This window comes from Brienomyrus brachyistius, chromosome 18, assembly GCF_023856365.1.
Source record: "Brienomyrus brachyistius isolate T26 chromosome 18, BBRACH_0.4, whole genome shotgun sequence".
Lineage (NCBI taxonomy): Eukaryota > Metazoa > Chordata > Actinopteri > Osteoglossiformes > Mormyridae > Brienomyrus > Brienomyrus brachyistius.
In genome coordinates, this window is record NC_064550.1 from 9,034,872 (window position 1) to 9,055,850 (window position 20,979).

At 41.1% G+C, this 20,979-nt stretch overlaps 2 protein-coding genes and 1 long non-coding RNA gene across 4 annotated transcripts; 1 reads left to right on the forward strand and 2 right to left on the reverse strand.

Annotated features, from left to right (window-relative positions):
* Positions 1–4,340: 4,340 nt before the first annotated feature.
* cbr1l (carbonyl reductase 1-like) lies at positions 4,341–6,874 on the reverse strand. Its single transcript, XM_048984393.1, has 4 exons — positions 6,426–6,874; positions 5,970–6,150; positions 5,387–5,510; positions 4,341–4,790 (listed from the first exon to the last, which is right to left on the reverse strand). The coding sequence occupies exons 1-4, from the start codon at positions 6,709–6,711 to the stop codon at positions 4,551–4,553; spliced, it is 831 nt and encodes a 276-aa protein (XP_048840350.1). The 5' UTR covers positions 6,712–6,874; the 3' UTR covers positions 4,341–4,550.
* Positions 6,875–7,239: 365 nt separating this feature from the next.
* LOC125713159 (uncharacterized) lies at positions 7,240–9,871 on the reverse strand. Of its 2 annotated transcripts, XR_007383491.1 has the most exons (3): positions 9,546–9,871; positions 9,233–9,348; positions 7,240–8,978 (listed from the first exon to the last, which is right to left on the reverse strand). It is a non-coding gene; the product is annotated as an uncharacterized LOC125713159 (long non-coding RNA). The 2 variants fall into 2 exon arrangements; XR_007383490.1 differs by having other exon boundaries at positions 7,240–9,348.
* Positions 9,872–9,898: 27 nt separating this feature from the next.
* Positions 9,899–19,778, forward strand: ppp5c (protein phosphatase 5, catalytic subunit). Its single transcript, XM_048984096.1, has 13 exons — positions 9,899–10,130; positions 13,202–13,443; positions 14,363–14,510; positions 14,699–14,820; positions 14,938–15,003; positions 15,140–15,238; positions 15,477–15,582; positions 15,710–15,852; positions 15,944–16,031; positions 16,774–16,814; positions 17,298–17,476; positions 17,572–17,653; positions 18,562–19,778. The coding sequence occupies exons 1-13, from the start codon at positions 10,037–10,039 to the stop codon at positions 18,622–18,624; spliced, it is 1,473 nt and encodes a 490-aa protein (XP_048840053.1). The 5' UTR covers positions 9,899–10,036; the 3' UTR covers positions 18,625–19,778.
* Positions 19,779–20,979: the final 1,201 nt, after the last annotated feature.

Here is a 20,979-nt window from a genome sequence, read left to right on the forward strand (position 1 = left end):
CTTTTACCGTCTGCTGTTGGCTCAGATTTTCCCCTGGGCACCAAGTATGCCGGAACTGCCACTGATCTCACCCAGTGATAGCAGGATATCATACGGACGATGTCCAGGAAGTGTGACGCTCGCTGTGAGAGTAGTCATGAGACTTACAGCCTGCATGCTGAGCAGCGTTCTCATAGTTAATAGCTGGAAAGGAGCTGTCTGCTATATGACTGTGAAATAACGCAGACTGCAATCTACTGCCTAGTGTAGTTACACATAAACAGTCATTAAAAAGCAGCATAAGATTTATGACCATACATGTATTTTCCTTGTGCACGTGGTAGTTTACAGTTTGGATGAGATGCCCCTACATACACACACACATTTGTAATCATATATTTTCCTAACCCTAATCCCAGCAATGACAACCTTAACCCACACCCAGCCCTAACCCTAACCCTAACCAAACAAAATACAAAAATGCCAAAATACTTTTAGCATTTTTGGTGTTTTGATTGCAGTCGCAGATTTTTATAAAATTGAGATTTCCCTCACGGGGGCCGAAAAAAATGGTCCCCACAATGTCAAAATAACAGGTTTTTGTCACAATGTGGGAGTCTCTCATATATACATGCACACACCACCCTCTGTGAGCAATCTAGAGACAGTGGCAGAAAATCAGAACTCCTGGACATGAGAAGATCATGCAAATTCCAAACTAAAACTCTGGATGCTGCCAACTGAAGAACTGCGCCACTGCAATTAGCTAACGCGCTAACAATATGTAATGACAATGAACAATTAGCTCAATTATTTTTTAGAATCTACAAGAACAGGCAATAGCTGTTTTATGTTTTAATGTTTCTTTTTCTATTGGGACAGGAACGAAAACTAAACAGCCTAAATACAAGTTTTAAAAGTACTATTAAAATAACAAATAATTGTGCATTAAATGGAGCTTTTAAAAAGTGCTGAAGCTTAAGAAAAAGCTTCTGTAACGAAAACTTCAATGTGACTCGGCAAATGTGATCAGAGCTGCTCTTCATTCTGAAAGTCTTAAATAATCCCAAATCCTCATTAAACTCTTGGATCTTGGGCGCCCCCTGGAGGCGGATATATAGTGCAACAAATGTTTACTATAAATGTATGTTAAGGCTATGGGAAACGATATTGTCTAGTTATGTTAAAGTGATGATCTGACTTAAAATAGAATCTATTGACATATTATTTTGACCTAGACTTAATACAGGAAGAGTTTCATTAGAGAACATTTTAGTAGACATTTCTACCAAAAGCAATACAGCTAGTTGACATCACAACGTTAACAGTTACCTCAACGAACACAATGAATATATGTCTGCTGGGGTATCATTCCAGAAAGTTTAATTTGTATTTGAACTGCCTTCCAATACCCAGTATTGTCTTTACACTGTGTCACAGTATTTTATTATATAATAAATAATGAATAACAAAAAATAAACCACTTTGGTCAGATACTACAAGTGGATTCCTCAGATTCTTTTAAAAAGGTCAGCATTATGGAGGTCAAATAAGGCACAACATTTGAGATTAAGCTTATGTAAATGCGTATATTAACAAAGTATTGACATAGAATCTGTGCTTTGAAGAAGGAGAGCGGGATGGAAACCAGACCTGGGGTGTGCACTCACAGTGCTACTCACAGTGCTACTCACAGTGCCCAGCCTTACATCTTTGCTCTATCTGTACTATTTACATAGTACTATTGATAAAAAAAAAAAACTCAATAAGATTCGAGTGAGAACAAACTTCAGATACAAAACTGCTAACTCATTACAGGTACTGTGCAATATGATATAGCAGTACAAAGTTCAACTGAGGGGCGGCATGGTGGTGCAGTGGTTAGCACTGTTGCCTCGCACCTCTGGGACCCGGGTTCAAGTCTCCACCTGGGTCACATGTGTGTGGAGTTTGCATGTTCTCCCCATGTCGTCGTGGGGTTTTCTCCAGGTACTCCGGTTTCCCCCCACAGTCCAAAAACATGCTGAAGCTAATTGGAGTTGCTTAATTGCCTGTAGGTGTGCATGTGTGAGTGAATGGTGTGTGAGTGTGCCCTGCGATGGGCTGGCCCCTCATCCTGGGTTGTTCCCTGCCTCGTGCCCATTGCTTCCGGGATAGGCTCCGGACCCCCCGCGACCCAGTAGGATAAGCAGTTTGGAAAATGGATGGATGGATGGAAGTTCAACTGACTATTATTATGGAAAACAGATTTATATAATAAAGAACTAAAATGTGGATATAATTATAAATACACAATTATGCAATACCGGCCCTTTTGAAATAAATGGTGCAAATGCAAAAATAAAACACATAGGCAGTAATTTGCATAAATACAATGCAAAGTTGCAGAAAGCCTGTCCTGGGATATACCTTGGATTCCAGCCCATCATCACGGACATGAATATAAAGCATAATTTGAAGACGCCGAGCCATCTACACTGCTTGTCTTTAAAATTGTTAGAGGGAATGAAGAGAGACACAGGAATAACATGCAAACTCGGACACACAGGGCTGAGGCAGAAAGTGTTAGACATGAGGCCACAATTCTACCCAAAGGACAAAGGAAGACAGTACATTCAGGATGCAATGTCAGTACAACAAATATGTCCCTCACTCACACAATTTTGAGACACCAATCCAACTGAACAATACATCTACGTACTGGTGGAGGACACTGGAATTCCACGGATGAAACCCACGTGAACGTGCGAGCATCACAATCAAAGTGATAACATGCAAATTGCACACACATAGAACAAAGCCCCACGATGACTGAGGTATGAGGCCACAACTACTCAAGAAGGATTTGAAGAGAGATTGTACATCCATGCTTCCAGCAGGTAGTTCCTATCAGAACATAGTCATCTGGCTTCACTCAGACCCCAGAGTTTGTGTCGAGTTCCTCTGACTTTGCCAATCAGGAGGCAGCCAGAGTCCAACCGATAGCCTGTAGCAGAAAGAGTCAAATACTCATTGCCACAGACATAGAACACTGATCTTCTCTGAAAATGATGTTGTCCGTGTAACAAGTTTTTCTCCATTACATCATGACAAATGGACTAACATACTCATACCAGACATTCGGTGTTCTTGATTGGCTGGGAGCTGACAGGAAGAAAAAAATGTGGAATGTCTGGGGGGTCCCCGAGGACCAGGTTGGGAAACACTGGTCTAAGGGAAAAACTGCTTGACAATGAAGCTCCACTGCAGCCTCCCCAGAAACAGTATATTAACTTTATCTAAAGCTTCAGATTCTTCTGCCTCAATTTCTTGCACCTGAAATGCAGGTAGATTATTTAAAAGCCAGGTAATCGGCGATAGGAATCAAGGAATACAGCCTCCTGTATGCTTGAAGCTACAATTCCCTGAAAGGAGTTCAACCAATCACAGTGATTATACACGCACAGCCACACATAAACAACACAAAAGGATAAAGTAATGAACATCGCCAATCACGATGCCTTGGAAAACCATAACAGAAAGAAAAGTTTCCCTGTAAACAAACATATTGTAAACAGCCTTTCCTCCTTTGAGAGATCACAAATCTCTTTACTGGGTTGAGATTCTTCTATTTTTAATGACCAACACATTCACCTTCAAGGTGACAGTCAGGAAAAAGACCAAAAGAACCCATCATGAAACTTGGAGTACATTAAGAGACATATTTTGTCTCTTCCCAGATGACCAGCTCTTCAGAATTTCTCACCAAGCTGTTCTATGGGACACGTGGAAGAGCAAACACATTGGACCCCAGAAAGCTTTCATATATTGATCTTGTCTCGCCCAACATTCAGCCCCTATAGTACAGAAGGTTTATAAGGCCACATTTAAGTTGTTGGCTCCACCTTTGTATTTGAGGTGATTCTCCAACTTTATATGGAAATCATGCTTTTCATCGGAGTAGCAAAACAGCCAGACCAAAGAAAACAAAAATGCTGATAACCACTAAAATATTTAATTTCATCAGTAAGCACTTTGGTTTGATAAACCATTTAGAGAGACTCATGTAGCCAAATAAAACCCCCATTCATTTCCCATCCTTTGGGTTGCCTAGGGCCGTCCTCACCACTCCTCTATAGGCCAAGACACACGTGTCCGTAGAATGCTTTAGATAAGGGGTTTCAACCTTTCTATAGATCCCTGAATGAAAATGACCCAGAGCTATGAACCGCCTTATGAACCCACTAATGCATGATCACACCAGCAACTAAGAACAAAGCATCATGGGAAGGGGGGAGGGGGCATCACAGAAGTCATAGGCCCCTGGTTGCAAAACCCTGTTACAGATTACACAGGTTAGATTAGATTACTCACACAAAATACACATTTGTAAAGAGGATTTATTTCTTCTGTAGGATTACATGACGATCACAACCCTTAAACACTGGCAAGTAATTTAAAAATAGTCTATGACCAGTAAAACATTAATGACAGGTCATCTACTGGGCCCAGAACAATTAGTCAGATTAGTGTAAGTGGGTCTGTGCTAATAATAATCATCATATCACAGGCCAATCGCAGCCTCTGGGCCCCTACCATTCCTGAACCACCTTCTCACTGACTAGCTGTCCATGTGGCTCGGTGGCTCCCAGAGGCAAGAGGGCCAAGTAAGTGGGCGTCTGAGCTCCTTCCTCCGGGCTTTTGGTGGCCTTGGGGCCAGCCATGTCTGTCCTCACCCAGCCGGGGCAGCAGGCATTGAGCAGAATGCCATCAGATGGCCGGGTGCGGGTCAGAACTCGGGCCTGAATCCTGGACAGCACGGTCACCCCAACCTGCAGGAGACCAATCAATTAACCAAGTGAGAAACAGTCTAACCAATTAGAGAATCTGTCTTTATCAAGCACTGGCAATGCAACAGCTGGCTCCATGGTGGGGACACAGTCCAAGGCCACAAACTATGTCATTAACCATGTCAAAATGTATTTGGGAATTCCTTACTCAGTCTACTAAAATGTAGTTACTTCATGCACATAGATTGTGATGCACAAAATACTATAAAGTGTGATTTACAGATGTTAGATTTTCAGCCTTCTTATTGATAGCATCATATATTTAATTAGTTTAAAACAGTCCAACTAGAAATATTGAGATTAACATTACCCTCAATATCAACTAATTATAATAGTTAGAAAATGGTAGAATATGACCGCAATTAATACAACATGCTATTTAGCTGTATGGAGCCTTTGAAATTCCATTGTTTCCTGGCAATGAGCGTCAGACACTTTTACTCTAACAAAAATACAAGCGGACATTTTATCATGACGTCAGCTTGCCGTTTTTACAATCGATCTTGCTTAGTGGTCGTGGCCGTCTCCTTGTAACCCCACAGGCAGGGCTGTGACAGTCAGGACCGCACGGGTGATACCTTGGTGGTGCCATATGCGGTGCTAGGCCACCCCTGGGTCAGGTGGTCCCCTTTCTGGGCGGCTCTCACAAAATCCCGCATTAGAGAACACAGCTCTTCTTCCGAGAGCTCAGGGTCACGGAACCTTCAGCGTAAAACAGACAGAACAGGGGTGGTACGATCCACATAAACTTCCGATTAAAATAGACGGAACAAATGGTCTGAAGAATTCTACTAACATTCATCCAATCCTTCCAAATTATCTTTTTTTCTGGCAGACAACCCCCCCCCCCTTTACATAATATCTAGCAAAAACAGCAATCGTTAAATACACCAGAAGCAATATTATAGAAGGGGGGAAGCAAAAAATAATCGTATTTACCACTTTCTGAGTAATCGCTGGTTCAAATATTTGGATCCCACAAATCCAAAAGATAAACAATTAAAAGTAACTATTTACAAAACCACACCACCCCCCTATCTTAATTGAATAACCGGATAAAACGAAAACATACAAACACAGAACCATATCAGATAGTCGAGTTTTAGACCCATGCTCTAAACTTCAGTTAGCCGTTACGGTGCTTATTGTGGAGGATCTTACTTAGCCTGCAGTTCTGGGCAGCACTGCCCCAGGGCCCTCTGGCTGACAAAGCTGGAGACGTTCACCACCCTGGCATGAGGCCGCAGCAGCGGCAGCAGTGCATTGCTGGCCCACAGGGTGCCCCAGAAGTTTGTGCGCATGGTCACCTCCGCTTGTTCCCCGAAGGGTTCCGCTGCATCGTCTGCAACAAAACGAATCTATTGCTGTTACACTGTAACTTAATCTTAAAAACGTGCAGAAATCAGTTATAACTGTAATTACGCCGTTAAGATTTGGACAATTTATTTTAACGATAAGCGATAACAATTGATGTGTGGCTCTGCGGTGGCATTTTTATCTAACATTGTAGATCTTGTTTATTCTAACTTCCACTGAAAAAGAAAATAGTGCCAATGCCAAATACTATATAGCCGTTGTACTTAGAATTCTTTCCGAAAGTAATGGAGCATACTTAACTTTTAAAAGCGATTCCTGCGTTATTAACAAGCACGTCGATGCCGCCGTAATTCGTCCGTAAAAAGTCGGCCAGTCGCTTGGCACTCTCTTGATCGCAAATATCAAGCTTATGAAAGATCGCAACGCAGCCCTCTTCTTTCAGTTTCCCTACCGCTTCTCGTCCACTCTCCTCGTTTCTTGCAGTAAGGAGGACGTCCCCTGCAAAACCAGCCTTGCAAAGTTCCTTCACGATCGCAAATCCAATGCCTTTGTTGGCGCCAGTTACCACCGCCACTTTCTTTGTCATCGTTTAGGCTCAAAATGTCCTTATGATTGGATTCTAATTAGAAGGAAAAACTAAGGTGCCTGGAGCAGGATGAGAACAACGAAACCACTTCCCCTTAACTTACACACCGTATAAAATGTGTTAAGTCACGGTGACCCGCGTTAAATACATTTTTTCCCCACCTGTCTGCAGGCGTGGTCAGTGACGCTGCAATGTAAACATACATTGTTATGCCGAAACGTTAACTTTTTTTTTTTACGTACAAACGTGTTCCGGACTGTGCAGAAGTCTTAGATAGTCAAAAGAAATGTTTAAAACTTTTTGTTTGGGTAGTAAATGTACACTTGCTCTGGACAAAAAACAAAATTTAACATGAAATCATATGCAAATTAAGAATAACAAGATTAAAGCTAGTAAAAGTTTCTTTCGTTCGTCTGAAAGTTACTGATATATTGCTGGACGGCTAGATGAACACCGTTTCCCAAACTTCTCCTCAGGGGCAGCTCAGCCATTCCATGTATTTGTTACATTTCACCACCAGCCAGCTCATTTAAAAGTAATTTTTATTGATTAGCCATACAAAGTGTGTGAGTGGTCAAGTAAAAAAATACAGAGGTATATTGCATGGTTGCTGTAAATACTGGGGTAATTTTAGCAGATTTTGAAATGGCTAAGCTGACACACTTTGACAGACATAACAGCGCAGTTTTACACCAACATAAAGACCATTCAAACCATTTTCTTTGGCTGCCTAAGACTTTTGCACAGTACTGTATATTGTTGTTTCAACATGGCCATGCGATGCTGGCATCCTTTTGCACATCTCTGCACACATCTCACTACATCAGCACTGATATCACTGTGAGGTCAACTCAATTGTTCCTTTTGGAGAAACACCTCAGTCAGCCATCAAAGCATAATCAGCTAATGCAATAAAAACCTGTATCACCTGTGCAAACACAAACAACTAAAATTATTCACTCGATTCCCTATATATACTTTAGTGAATAGATGTGAGACAAAAAGCCGGGGGAACTAAACGGAACAAGAAAGAGTGCAGAGGGGAAGAGGTAGTGAAATATGCAGTCGATGAGGGAGCAGCAGAAACAGCACGTGAGATATAAGTGATTTTAGTGGATTTTAGTGTCATCAACTATGTCAATGACCATGCGAGAAGCTGGGCAGCCAGTTTGAGTCTGCATGCTGTAATTAGAATTACGAGAACATTTCACAATGAAAGCAGGTGAATCTCACAGCATAATTGTGTAGTAATGGCTTTTCTATGTCTAGAAGACACAGTGACTATTTTCACCATGCAGACTTCATCAAATAATGAGAGAAACCGTCTCTTCAGTGAAAAACAAGAAATGTCATAAATCCATAGGCTTCAATATGTAGCAGGTCCCCCCTCCGCAGCTATAAGAGCCGCCACTCTTCTGGAAAGGCTTTCCACAAGATTTTGGAGGGTGTCTGTGGGAATTTTTGCCCATTCACCCAGAAAAGCATTTATGAAGTCAGGCACTGAAGCTGGATGTGAAGACCTGGCTCGCGGTGTTCATTCTAGTTCATTCCAAAGGTGTTTGATGGTGTTGACGTCAGAGCTGTGTGTGGGCCAGTCAAGTTCTTCCACACCAAACTCACCTAACCATGTCTTTATGGACCTTACTTCGTGCACTGGGGCACAGTCATGCTGGAACAGAAAAGGTCCTTCCCCAAACTGTTCCCACAAAGTTGGAAGCATTGAATTGTCCAAAATGACTTGGTATGCTCCCCAGTGCATTTAATGAATATTGAACACCGCCAAAGAATTTAAAAATTGTATACGAGGTATATAGGATTAAGACTGCATGATATACACAATGTACGCAACACACAATATACAACATGATATAATACAGAAACAATATAATATATTGCACATTATATAAAAGAATACCATGGAGCTATTATTGCGTTGTGATTTATTACTGCATATAACATTTCTGATTAGTAAGATATATTGTTTTTGGAAAAAAGCTCTTTAAGTTATAAGCAGAGGTCACATTTTTGGTTCTGTAGTGTTTTCCAGAGGGAAGTGTTTGGAACAGCTAGTAGACAACATGAAAGGGATTCAACAATGATCTTCTCAGCTTGCTTCCTCATTCTGGATGCATACACTTCCTGGATTGAGGGGATGTTGCAGCCAATGATCTTCTTTGCAGACTGGATGATGGTCTGTGACTTGTCTTTAGATTGGGCCATTGCATCATAAACGCAGATGAGAGAGACTGTGAGGATGGACTCGACTACTGCAATGTAGAACAGAACCAGTACAGGTTTGGGAAGACTGAATTTCTTAAGCTGCTGCAGCAAGAACATTCTGTCCTTTTTTCATAATACTTGAAAGATGTCCATCCCATTTAAAATTTGAGGTGAGAACAGTGCCAAGAAACTTGAATGAGTTAAAGTCAACTGTTGAGCCATCTAATAACATTCGGCTCCTTGTGTTGTTTTAGTCCCACCCCCAAAGAGACAGTATAGTCCCTCAAACCATACTACCTACTGTATGCTGTCATATGGGGTAACATTTTCACCATCATGGATCATCCAGCAAAGATTTGATTCCCACCATTTAATGATCTTCCTTCCAGCACACACCCTATTCCTCATTGTAATTTGCTGTAATACACAGGCATACCACAGTAACTTTTTTTGTTCTGCAAAACAGTATTCCCATGACATTATAATTAATATATTATTCTTTTGTCCCTCTACCAGTTGTATCCTTTATTTTCTTCATAGATATTTTTTTCTTTTTTGGCAGCACAGTATATAATTAATGCCTACTGTTTTTGCTGTGTGCGTGAGATTCTTACCGTTGTATGTAGGTTTTTTTCAGGGTTGAGCGAGTTCATCCCTGCGTTCAGTGTTTTTGGGACTGGTTTTTGGGCTTTGCTTGTATAGTTTCAGCTTTTTGTGTAGTATTATGTGAAGTGTGTGTTTGAGCAAATGACAAAAACGATAAAAAAAAAAAAAAGTTTTCTAACCACTGTTTAATTCGTGAGAGCAAGTACAGCCAACACCCAACGCTTGTATTGTCAATAGACGTTCAGGAGATCCACCCCTCCGCGTTGCAGTAAAATCCATAAAAAGCAATGAACACATAAAAACCATCAATAAAAGCGTGCGCATTAGGAACCAATGAAAACGACTCAATAAGCGAAGAGATGTTTCATTAGCTATGCCCAAAACCTCTCGGGCGCCCTAATCATAGCGTGTCAATGTTTTGCTAAGGCGTCGATTTACGGCAGTATTTGAGAGTAAAGTGACGCGACAAGGCACACTTTGCGACCGCACCTCATTGGCAATGGCGGGCACAACGAAAAGCGGCAGTGCGAAGATGGCGGCGAACGAGCGAAGTGCCGAGGACCTCAAGGAGAAAGCGAATAAATACTTCAAAGGTAAAGCAAACTAGGAACTAGTTCTTTATTGAGTTTTTATTTGTTGTGAGAATATGTGGCTAAAATTTAAACCTATTGTAATTCAATGTCATTGGTGATACCTGATATGTTGGTAAGTGACTCAACCACGAAGCCGGCAACGTTAGCTACACACTACAGTGAGAAGGCATGTATGATAAAAGCCCTGGGGGTGAATTGCTTTTAGCTAGGCATTGAAATTTAAGCACTTGAAAACAGTTACAGATACAGAAATTAGTGAAAATAGTCTATATACGTAGTTAGGGGGCTTTTGGAGAATTCTAAAACAGGAAAGTGCATATAGGTTAAAAACAACAGCTATAGATATTCTGATTGTTGCGGTTAGCTTTCTGGCTAGGTTACCACCTGTCAACTGAGTTGGCCGAATACACGCACATGTGGTAACTGGCTGTCTTTCCTTTTGATTGTGAAATGACTTAACACTAAAAGTGTGATTTATATTTTGGCAGAGTAGCTACCTGTCTGGACAATTAGGTTATGAAATGTTTCGTTAGTTAAATGGTTTATGTGGTATTTACTAAAGTCAGTCTTTGTGCCCTCGCCAATAGTTAAGGGCGTTTTCAAGTTTGCGGCATAACCATTATACCGATTCAAAGTAAGGTGAAACGTACATAGTAATTAAATACAAACTGTGTCGTGGTTCCCACACACAGTGACAATGGTTATATGCGGCGAAGTGTCTCATAGTTTAGATATTGAACAAAACACGCGTTCGTCACCAATGAGTCTTAACTGTTCGTACTTGAAGTTAGCTCCAGTTTACGCGGTATCGGTTGCCATTTATCACTCTTTTTTGAATAAGGGAGGAACACGTGGAATGATTTTAAACTTGAATTTAATAGTTGGAAGTTTTGGAGAACATCCGTATGAGAAATGAGTCTGCACGATGCACTTCCACTCCTAAGTACAGCTGCGCGTGGATCAGCCGTCCTCGCGGAGAACTCTGGCACCTTGCTGCGCGCCTTCCGCTGACGTCACGGCCCCTTCGCCGGGTTCACGCGGCACTGTGACATCTGCGCTCATTTATTTATTCCCATTCATTTGTTTCCGCTCTCCGTACTTCCCCTTAAAGGGCGATGAGCGGCAGGACACCTGCTGGGCACCGCAGTGCTCCGTTGCTATTGCCGGTTCGATTTTTAAGAATATCCCAATCTAATGTTTCTACTGTAATCTTAAAGCCTTTTCTTTTGAAAATTTGGTGTTTATCATTTGCTTGGTTCTCGACGGTCACCTTTTTCTCCTTACGAATGAGGAAGTTAGTCGGATCATTTTACTCATTATTCAGTTTTATATTTATTATGTTTAGGTTCAGCTGCATAGGAGAGAGTTTGAATTTGGGGGGCATCTTGATAATTTAAATAGACAAAGGTCCAAATTAATATTGAGGGGCACACGCCCCTGTTGAAGTTCAATGCTTTTCCTCAAGGCTATGATAGCAAAATTGTCTGCTGTGCTAGTTATTTCCTTTTACATTTACAACATGTAGAAATATATATATATATATATATATATATATATATATATATATATATATATATATATATATATATACTTTGCACAACTTTCAAGATATGTAAAATACAATGTTTTCAAGGAACACAATCGGTTATAACCAATGTATTACTAAAACAAAGCTAATGCAAGATGGATCTTTGTGTGTGAGCTGCCTGAATGAGTGATGTGAGTTACCCACTCATTTTGCCCATAGCATTACCAGAAGGAATTGAAAGCAGTGGTCCTCTCCATCAAATTAAGCTGCCTGACAGATTCGATCTGAAAAAATAGCTCAACTCGTGTCATACTGCCCAGAGCTATTTGTTTTTAAAATAAGGTTTCATGCACGGTGTTTGTAAAGTTTTTGGGTTTAGTAGTATTTTACTTTATCACATTAAAAATGAAACACACTTTTTATGGTCTGAACTGATATGAGACCTATCACCACAAAATGAGTCTTATGGGTGTATTTCTACCAGTGCGACTTAAGACTCATTTCGTGGTGATAGGTCACATATATCCATCCACACTGAATTGAATTTGATTGGGAACTTTCATATACAGCTGTACTGAATGGATGAATGGCTTTCTGTACATAATTATTCCTGGTATTATTTCATGGACCTGCTGGCTAGGACTACAGGCAGCCCCCAGGTAAAAAATGTCTGACTAACGGACAACTCGTACTTACGAATGGACTGCCGTAAAGCATATAATAAACATTTCATTTAAATACAATGGTTCCTAATGATGAGTGCACACACTACATTTTGATGCTCATGGAAAAAATGACCACGCTTTAGCAGATTTTTGGTTCAAAGTACAATACCATTTGTAGCTTTAAAAACAGTACTTTCACTGTATGACCATCACTATTATTATGTACTGTATTTTTCCAACTTGCCTACAAATTAGACTTAAAGACAGACTTGAAGAACGGATCTTGTTCGTAACCTGGGGACTGCCTGTATTCCATAACGGTCATTATTAGACATGTTTAGCTGCCACTGAACAAGCAAAGGTGCTTTTTCATGTAGCTTACAGGTAGTATATGAGTAAGCACGTCGCAATATTTATTCCATCATAAAAATAGTTAATTCTATTTTTGAGCATTTTTAGTCTTGCTAATATCAGCAACTTAGTTAGAAAAGGGAATAGTTGCATATACAGCCGATTTGAATACCTCATACCTGGCCAGTTTGGTTCTTTGTATTGCTAATGATTCCTATGTCTTTAATGTATCTCCTTGCCTACATGGGATTAAGTCAGCCTCCCAAGGGACAAGGGATGTTCAGTCCTGTCTCTTCTCTTAATCATTAAAAAGCATAATCGATTTGACATTTGAGGTTACGTTGTCAGATGATACTGTAGTTGCAGCTTGTTTCACCGTCATCCCCCGGCCTGCCTTTGAGATCGACGTCTTGGTGCGCATCTATAATGTCCGGATTTTTTTGCTGAGTATTTAAGACCCGGAGGTTGAAGACCTTTTGGACTTACAACGTTATCTTCTAACTGCCAGTTGTGTTTCTGTGTTTCAGAGAAGGACTATGATAACGCTATCAAGTATTACACAGAGGCTCTAGAACTGAATCCGGACAATGCGATCTACTACAGTAACCGCAGCTTGGCGTACCTGCGCACGGAGTGCTATGGGTATGCACTGGCAGATGCTACGCGTGCCCTGGAAATCGATAAAAATTACATCAAAGGCTACTACCGACGTGCCACCTCCAACATGGCACTGGGCAAATTCAAGGCTGCGCTCAAGGACTATGAGACGGTCAGTGTGCTGATCCTTCCTCTTAACCAGGAACTGAACAAAGGGTGGGATTGATTTTGCTGACAGTTGTGAGGAAATCCTTGGTAAACAATAAATGTTATCCTAATTCTGTAATTCCTGTGCATTTTCAGTCATTTTGTAATTACATTATATCCTGTTAAATGAACCTATTTAATGACTTCGCACTTTTTACATTTTTAGCATTTTTCACCTTGAGTTGCTTAGTGGATGTGTGTTTTTTTTAAACCACTTGGCAGGGCACACAATTAGCAGTGTGATAGTAGTCCAGTCCAGTATTCACTCCCTCTACATCATCCAGTCAGTCACTATGTAACATGTTATGTGTTCTATAAAAGGGTTCATATGTAGATAATGTCTTTTAAATCCCCTCATGGGACGTTCACTATGGGACAGTACAAATTGCAGTTAATACAGTCGTCCCCCCATTACCAGAATTATCCTCAGTATTTAGTGCTAATATGACTTTGACAGCCTCTGAGAAAAAATTAGCTGTGCAAGGAGTCGCCTTTGTCGTGTGTGTGTGTGTGTGTGTGTGTGTGTGTGTGTGTGCTGCTTTGGCTTCAGTATAGTAGTATGCTGTTGTCTTATTAAGGAAACTGCATGCATGCATATGTAAACCAGTGTGTGTGTGTGTGTGTGTGTAAACATGCTTGTATAAATTAGTCTTAGGGTACTATTGATTTGTCTTTATCAAGCTGAGGAACAACTAGATCGACTGCAGTCATTGGTGTTTTTTCTTCCTAACAGCAGGGGATAGAATTGCCTACTAAATGTACGGTACTTTCCAGAAATCTTAAGGGGACCTACAGTGCAGGATCCCTGTGAGAGATTTAACACTAAATTGACTGTTATTCTGAACCAATGTCTTGTTTTGTGAATGTCTCATTAACGAATTCAGGTAGTACGGGTGCGGCCCAATGACAAGGACGCCAAGATGAAATACCAGGAATGTAATAAGATAGTGAAGCAGAAAGCCTTTGAGAGAGCCATCGCTAGTGACGAACTCAAGAAATCAGTGGTTGACTCCTTGGACATTGAGAATATGAGTGAGTATTGCCTGCAGAGTTTAAACACCAATAGTCTGTAGGATGCATTTTTAATCTCTATAATTAGAAAAGATCTTATATTTTAAGATATTTGACGGTTTAATAGGCCTATTAAAAATAATTTTGGAATGTTTTCCCTATAGATCGATATTTTGCCGCTTGAGATGATTCATGTTTTCTCCCTGCAGTGATTGAAGATGACTACACAGGTCCGAAACTTGAAGACGGAAAGGTGACTGTACAGTTCATGAATGATTTAATGGAGTGGTTTAAGGATCAGAAGAAACTCCACAGGAAGTGTGCCTATCAGGTAGGGTTTGGAAAAACAGGCCATTTCGACCCTGCTGCTTTGACAAATTGCCATTTCAGTGGCTTGTTGTGATGTTTGTTTGTTTGACTTTTCTTGGGTGTTTCTTTCCTATTTTAGATTTTGGTTCAGGTCAAAGACATTTTATCCAAACTCCCAAGTCTTGTAGAAATAACGTTAAAAGAGGTAAGAAACTTCAAATTTGTTTTAAATGTGTGCAGTAATTGTCACTGTATCTATAAATTGCCTTCATTTGCTACTTTGAGTCATTTTTACTTGTCAGACTTAATCTTTTAAATCTTTGCCTTTCTCTAACCAACAGTCAGAGAAGATCACTATATGTGGTGACACGCATGGCCAGTACTATGACCTCCTTAACATATTTGAGCTGAATGGATTACCCTCCCCGACAAACCCCTATGTATCCTTCGGCTTTTTGTTATATGATTTCTTAAGGTCAGGTTGTAAAAACTGCTATTATTCAAGGAATGGGGCGGATTATACAAATGCTGGAAATTTCTGGTTTCTGTAGTCTTCTTTCTTAGTTGTACAATAATTATGACCGTAAGGAGTGAGTTTATTTTGCGGTGATGTACTTGTAGTGAGTGTGAGAGAGCGCTCCTATTGGCTGAGGTTTTCCTTTGACCGACGGCTTGCAGCTGTTCAATGGTGATTTTGTTGACCGTGGCTCCTTTTCTGTGGAGGTGATTCTCACGCTTTTTGGCTTCAAGCTGCTCTATCCAGACTACTTCCACCTGCTGAGGGGTGAGTCTAGCTCTTCCTGCCGTCATCTTGGGTTTATAAAATGGACAATTGCTTTCCTCACCTGAAGGAAATATTCATACGCGAGTCGTGTTACCGAAATCAGTCAAAATACTGATGGTCTTTGCAGGTAACCATGAAACGGACAACATGAACCAAATGTACGGCTTTGAGGGGGAGGTCAAAGCCAAGTACACGGCGCAGATGTTCCAGCTGTTTAGCGAGGTCTTCCAGTGGCTGCCCCTAGCACAGTGCATCAACAGTAGAGTTTTGGTAAGGACGGATCTGCCGTGACTGTAGGAAAAAGGCAGCCCTCTTTGTGTATGTTGAGCGGATGAGAGACGCCTGCTTTGCCCGTCGTCAGGTAATGCATGGGGGTCTCTTCAGCGAGGACGGCGTGACGCTAGATGACATCCGCAAAATTGAGAGGAACCGACAGCCACCAGATTCTGGTAGGTTCTTCAGTCCATTCTCAAATTACACACATTACTGACTGACTGCGTATAAGTAGCAGTGACCTTTTCACTGATATATCAAACAAACAGGAATTTTATGCTACGATGTGACATTTACTATCAGTTTTGCCAAAGTCATTTTATCAAGTTTTAACTGGCTGGCAGCCTTAAAGGGCCAGTCTCATGACACCAATACAAGCTGATGTATACCCCTTACAGGCCTACCACCACACTCTCCTCCTCTTTTCCTTTATATAGCAAATAATTCAGTCAACCATTATACCTGAATGCCTCCCAGTCTTTTGAACAACACAAAATAAACTGGAAATGTGGTCTCATTTGTAGTTAGAATCGATAATGCGCATGTTCATGTAGTGTAACTTTCACGCACGTCTGTGTGTCAAAAACTACATAAAAATGTTTTTTTCTGGTACATGCTAATACATGCCCGACAAGATGATTGATTGCATTAGCTGTATCAAATTAACGTTTCTAATGCATCTATTTATATATGCTGTAATAACATTAATAATTAAATGCCAGGGCTCTTCAAATCTGGCCCGTGATTCTAAATCCAGGCCATATTTTCAGTTCTCCTAGGTAGTTTATTAATTACTGATTCTGATTGGCCAGAGGCTTCACACCTTGCTCACAGGTAAAGGGAGGCTGGCAAATCAGTGGGACTCTGTCCTTGAGGATCGTGATTTGAATAACCTGCCCTGTTCTGTTCCCATTTCAGGCCCCATGTGCGATCTGCTGTGGTCAGACCCCCAGCCACAAGTAAGTTTCCGTAAAGAAGCTCCTTTAGTCTGCCAACAGTAGAAATGCCCCGTCCAAGGGTGATTCCCAGAGTGAACATGTAACGCTTATCACATTATTGCTGTATTTATGTAACACTCGTTATTACCTTCATTTGTACCTCTCAAATCTGTCTGACCCCCCCCCCCCCCAATCACTCCAGAATGACACTATATAAGGACTGTTTTACCTCGCACTAAAGCAGGGGCGTCACGGCACTGTCCGCGATCCTGCATCTTGTTGCTTCTAGCGCCATTGTACCAGGCGGCCACGCAGTTTGATACCGGGCCTCGTGGCGACGGGTCACAATTTTCGAGTGTTGCACGGCACCCTTATGCACCGTCCAAGGCTGGCCTCTATGATAAAAAAAATTGCATCGTAGTTGTTGCGCTCACTGTCTCGTTGACGCGTCCTCATGAAGTAAAAGCCAGCCGTAAGCCTGTTACCTGGCCTTTCCTCCCTCAGAATGGGCGGTCGATCAGCAAGAGGGGAGTGAGCTGCCAGTTTGGGCCAGACGTGACGGAGCGATTCCTCACCGAGAACAAACTGCAGTACATCGTTCGCAGTCACGAGGTCAAGGCCGAGGGCTATGAGGTCACCCACTCAGGGAAGTGCATCACTGTCTTCTCGGCACCCAACTACTGGTACGTCATGGATGTTCGGTGTCTGTCTCTTTAAAACCAATGGCCTTAATGCATTTGCAGCATTACAGTTACAGTGTTGCGTCTCTCTCCTCCAGTGACCAGATGGGTAACAAAGGAGCCTATATCCACCTCAGGGGGTCCGACCTTAAGCCAGAATTTCACCAATTCACTGCTGTGGTCAGTATCTTCCTAGTTACCATAATGAACTCCAGGAGATGCCTTCTTATTGTTCTCGTCTGTGGTTTTTCTGCTTCAAAAATGTTGATGTTATGTGTCTTATTTCGAGGTGGCACAGTGGGTGGGCTCACACCACCTGAAAAAAGAAAAAAAAAATCCCACCTCCATTTTGAATGTGTGAAATATGCATGCTTTCCCTGTGTTGTGCAGGTCTCCTGTAGGTATTGGTTTCCTCTAGCAATGCAAAGGCTAATTGGCGTCACAAAATTGCCTGCAGTGTGTGATTGTGGGTGTGTCCCCTGGCCCTGTGCCCTGTGTTGCCTGGGATGAGGTCTAGGCAGTGCCAGTTGCAGGGTGTTCCTTATTCCCAATGTCAACATCCCTTCCCGCCCCATGTCACTCAAAATACGCTTTACCTTTCACACAATCAAGTAGGGCCATTTTTGACGTTCTATCTTTGGTACTGGGCTATCGTGCCCAATAAATATCCATAAAACACCCTTTGTGTTGAAACTTCTCTGTGTATCTACTACAGCTTCATCCACAATGAAGACTCTCAAAGTTAAACTGAATCTATTTCTTCTTTAATAAAAGTATTTTGATCGTGATTCTCATATACTACACACCTAGTCTGCGGCTGTATTTTGAAAGATGAAAGCTCTCATTAATTAAGTTTTAATGAAAGCTAGGCCATGGGATGTTTTCCCCAAAAAAACTTAGTTTCTTTCTTTGGTAAGCATTTTTAAATTTTGCAGAAAATTCAATTTTGTTGCAAAGCTTTGCAACATCTCAGACTCTCACTCGTTTGTTAGCTTACTTTGTCAGAGAATGTAAAATAAATTGCAGGAATAATGCATTTATGCAGTGTTGCGTTAAACAGCATGTGTATGCTCTGTCTTCCCCTGCAGCCTCATCCGAATGTCAAGCCCATGGCGTACGCAAACTCCTTGATGCAGTTGGGAATGATGTAAAGAGCCTGTCTGTGTGTGTGTGCGTGCGTGCGCAGGTGTGGCATCTTTACCATTTCGTTTTGTTTTTTTGTTTATCTGTCTTTTTTTTTTTCGTATACAGCTCTTATTGCCACTAACCTTACCTCCTCTCAAAAAACTCTTCTCAAACTCCATGTACGCACACGAGGGAGGTTAGGGTATTTCTCTACTGGTCCAGTCAAAAACATGTGCTTCGATGTTAACGGTTTAGTACAACTACGCAACACATCTCTGGCCAATTCATGCTATGACATAAATTTGTAATTATTAGATTTTTTTTTTTTTTAATTTAAATCACATAACTAGTACATGATTACTTCAGTGTTGGGATTCAAGCACTAGTTGGCGCCAAAGACCAGTACTGGAACAGCTTTCAAGTATTTGACATAACGTGATTATCCACCTTAGAGGAAATCTTTCGGGTGATGCTGAGTGTGTCTGCGTCAGAATGTGACAATATCATGGTCCTGTCACTTTGCCAAGTACCGTCTTTTTAAAGTTGATGCATCCCGCCGCCCCCACAATTACTTTTAATTTGTGGGATGAATATTTTAAGTACAGTACTGTCATTTAAAACCAAATATAGGTTATTCACTTCGGGGGGGGTAGTCTAACCGAGAGAATTGTCACAGGTTCTATTTTAATAGTTCTGTGTGTTCTTCTTCCATATTTATTCTGAGGCTTTCTGACAAGCTTGTCTTGGCAAAGTAAATGCGCTACTTACCGTTCTCTCCCAGTACCAGGTCCTGGTAATGGGGGGGACGCTGAAGCCACTTTGCTGAGAAACACACAGGCAATACTTTCAGTCCCTTCGTGTGTCGTGAAGCTCCCTTTATGAAAGACGTGTTACGGACATGTAAAGCCATCGTCCTGTTTCTGAAGCGCACAGCAACATTGTCCTGGGCTTTTTAGATAATGTTATACAAATGTGTATGTGTGTGTATATATGCTGTATATCATTTCAGATTCCAGTGTACATGTTTGAAGAAGCAGGAGGAGAAAATAAAATGGTCGTCAGTAATTTTAAACAATGAAACATCTGTTTGTTAAATGAGTGGCTGTATAGCCTGCCCCCCATGAAATGAATTTGTACTGCACATGCCCCCCCCCCCCCCTTATAAAAAAGCTTACTGGTATTATCTTGTTGTGTTTTAATCCTGCTACTTAGTGCTGTAACTTATAAAGTGACTTTATAATGTGTGATTTTGGGCAAAGAAAGACAATGATCACACGAGAGTAATCAACGCAGCTTATGTCCATGGAAGTCACAGTAACACTGAAACTGAAGCCGGAAATGTTAATAAACATCTTTGGAAAACTACGGAAGTGAGTTAAATAAAACATAAACATAAAGCCCACCCTAGAATTTATTCCAAAGGGCACAAACAGAAATTAATTTTTGGTTAGATTCCCACATTAAGTTGTTTTCTGTGGTACACTAACCATTAACATTCAATGTAGTTAAATCTGGTTGTTATTCATCATTGATTTGGTTTTCACACCAAGAAGAGCCCAAAAATAATACAAAATTAAATGCCACCCATTCTTTTACAATAAATTTTCATGCACTCTGCACCTCACTTTGTGGTCTGCCACTTCATGGCTGAGTTTTTTTTACTAAATGTTTCCACTTTGCAATAATACCATGTACAGTTCACCGCAGAACACCTAGCAACAGGAAGAAATTTCATAAATTGACTTACTGCAAAGGTGGTATCCTGTGACAGTACCGCGTTTAAAAATCATTGAGCTCTTCAGAATGACCCATTCTTGTACAAATATTAGTAAACCTGACTGCATGGTTAGGTGCTCGATTTTATTTACCTTTGGGTCTGAAAGAAACACTGGAATTCAATGATTCAGAGGTTCAGGATATTTTTGTCCGTATAATGTATGTTGGGTTAACGTATGTATATAATACATTTACTACTTTGCCTGCTGTAATATATCAACTTTCACACGTCAACATCAAAAGCTGCAAGCCTACATATATTTTAATTTGTCAACTATAAATACAATATAAATGTCTCACTTTTAGGACATCATTCAAAGTAGTTTTCCCCGTATGAGGTGGTGTCTACTCCAAGTCACATCTATTTGCGGGCATACCACACCCCGCAAAGTGACAGCACCTCCAGGCCACCAGTGACTGACGCGCAACGTCGCGGAAATCGGACCGCACAGAATTAAAACCGATGCGACCCGGGAGCGTTATACGTCCCGTCTGCCCACCCAACTAATCACCGCCCGGTCAACAACTGTTAACCGCACGTAGTCCAATACTAAAACTTACAGTGATGAAATGCACGAATTAAGGAACCTTATCTATTTAAAGTC

Coding starts and splice junctions, on each gene's coding strand:
- cbr1l (XM_048984393.1), bottom strand. CDS start 6,711: ATGACAAAGAAAGTGGCGGTGGTAACTGGCGCCAACAAAGGCATTGGA. Junction 6,151..6,425: donor CGCAGGAATCGCTTTTAAAA/GTTAAGTATGCT, acceptor GTTTTGTTGCAG/ACGATGCAGCGGAACCCTTC. Junction 5,511..5,969: donor TGCCCAGAACTGCAGGCTAA/GTAAGATCCTCC, acceptor TTTACGCTGAAG/GTTCCGTGACCCTGAGCTCT.
- ppp5c (XM_048984096.1), top strand. CDS start 10,037: ATGGCGGGCACAACGAAAAGCGGCAGTGCGAAGATGGCGGCGAACGAG. Junction 14,821..14,937: donor ACAGGAAGTGTGCCTATCAG/GTAGGGTTTGGA, acceptor TTCCTATTTTAG/ATTTTGGTTCAGGTCAAAGA. Junction 16,815..17,297: donor GGTCAGACCCCCAGCCACAA/GTAAGTTTCCGT, acceptor TTCCTCCCTCAG/AATGGGCGGTCGATCAGCAA.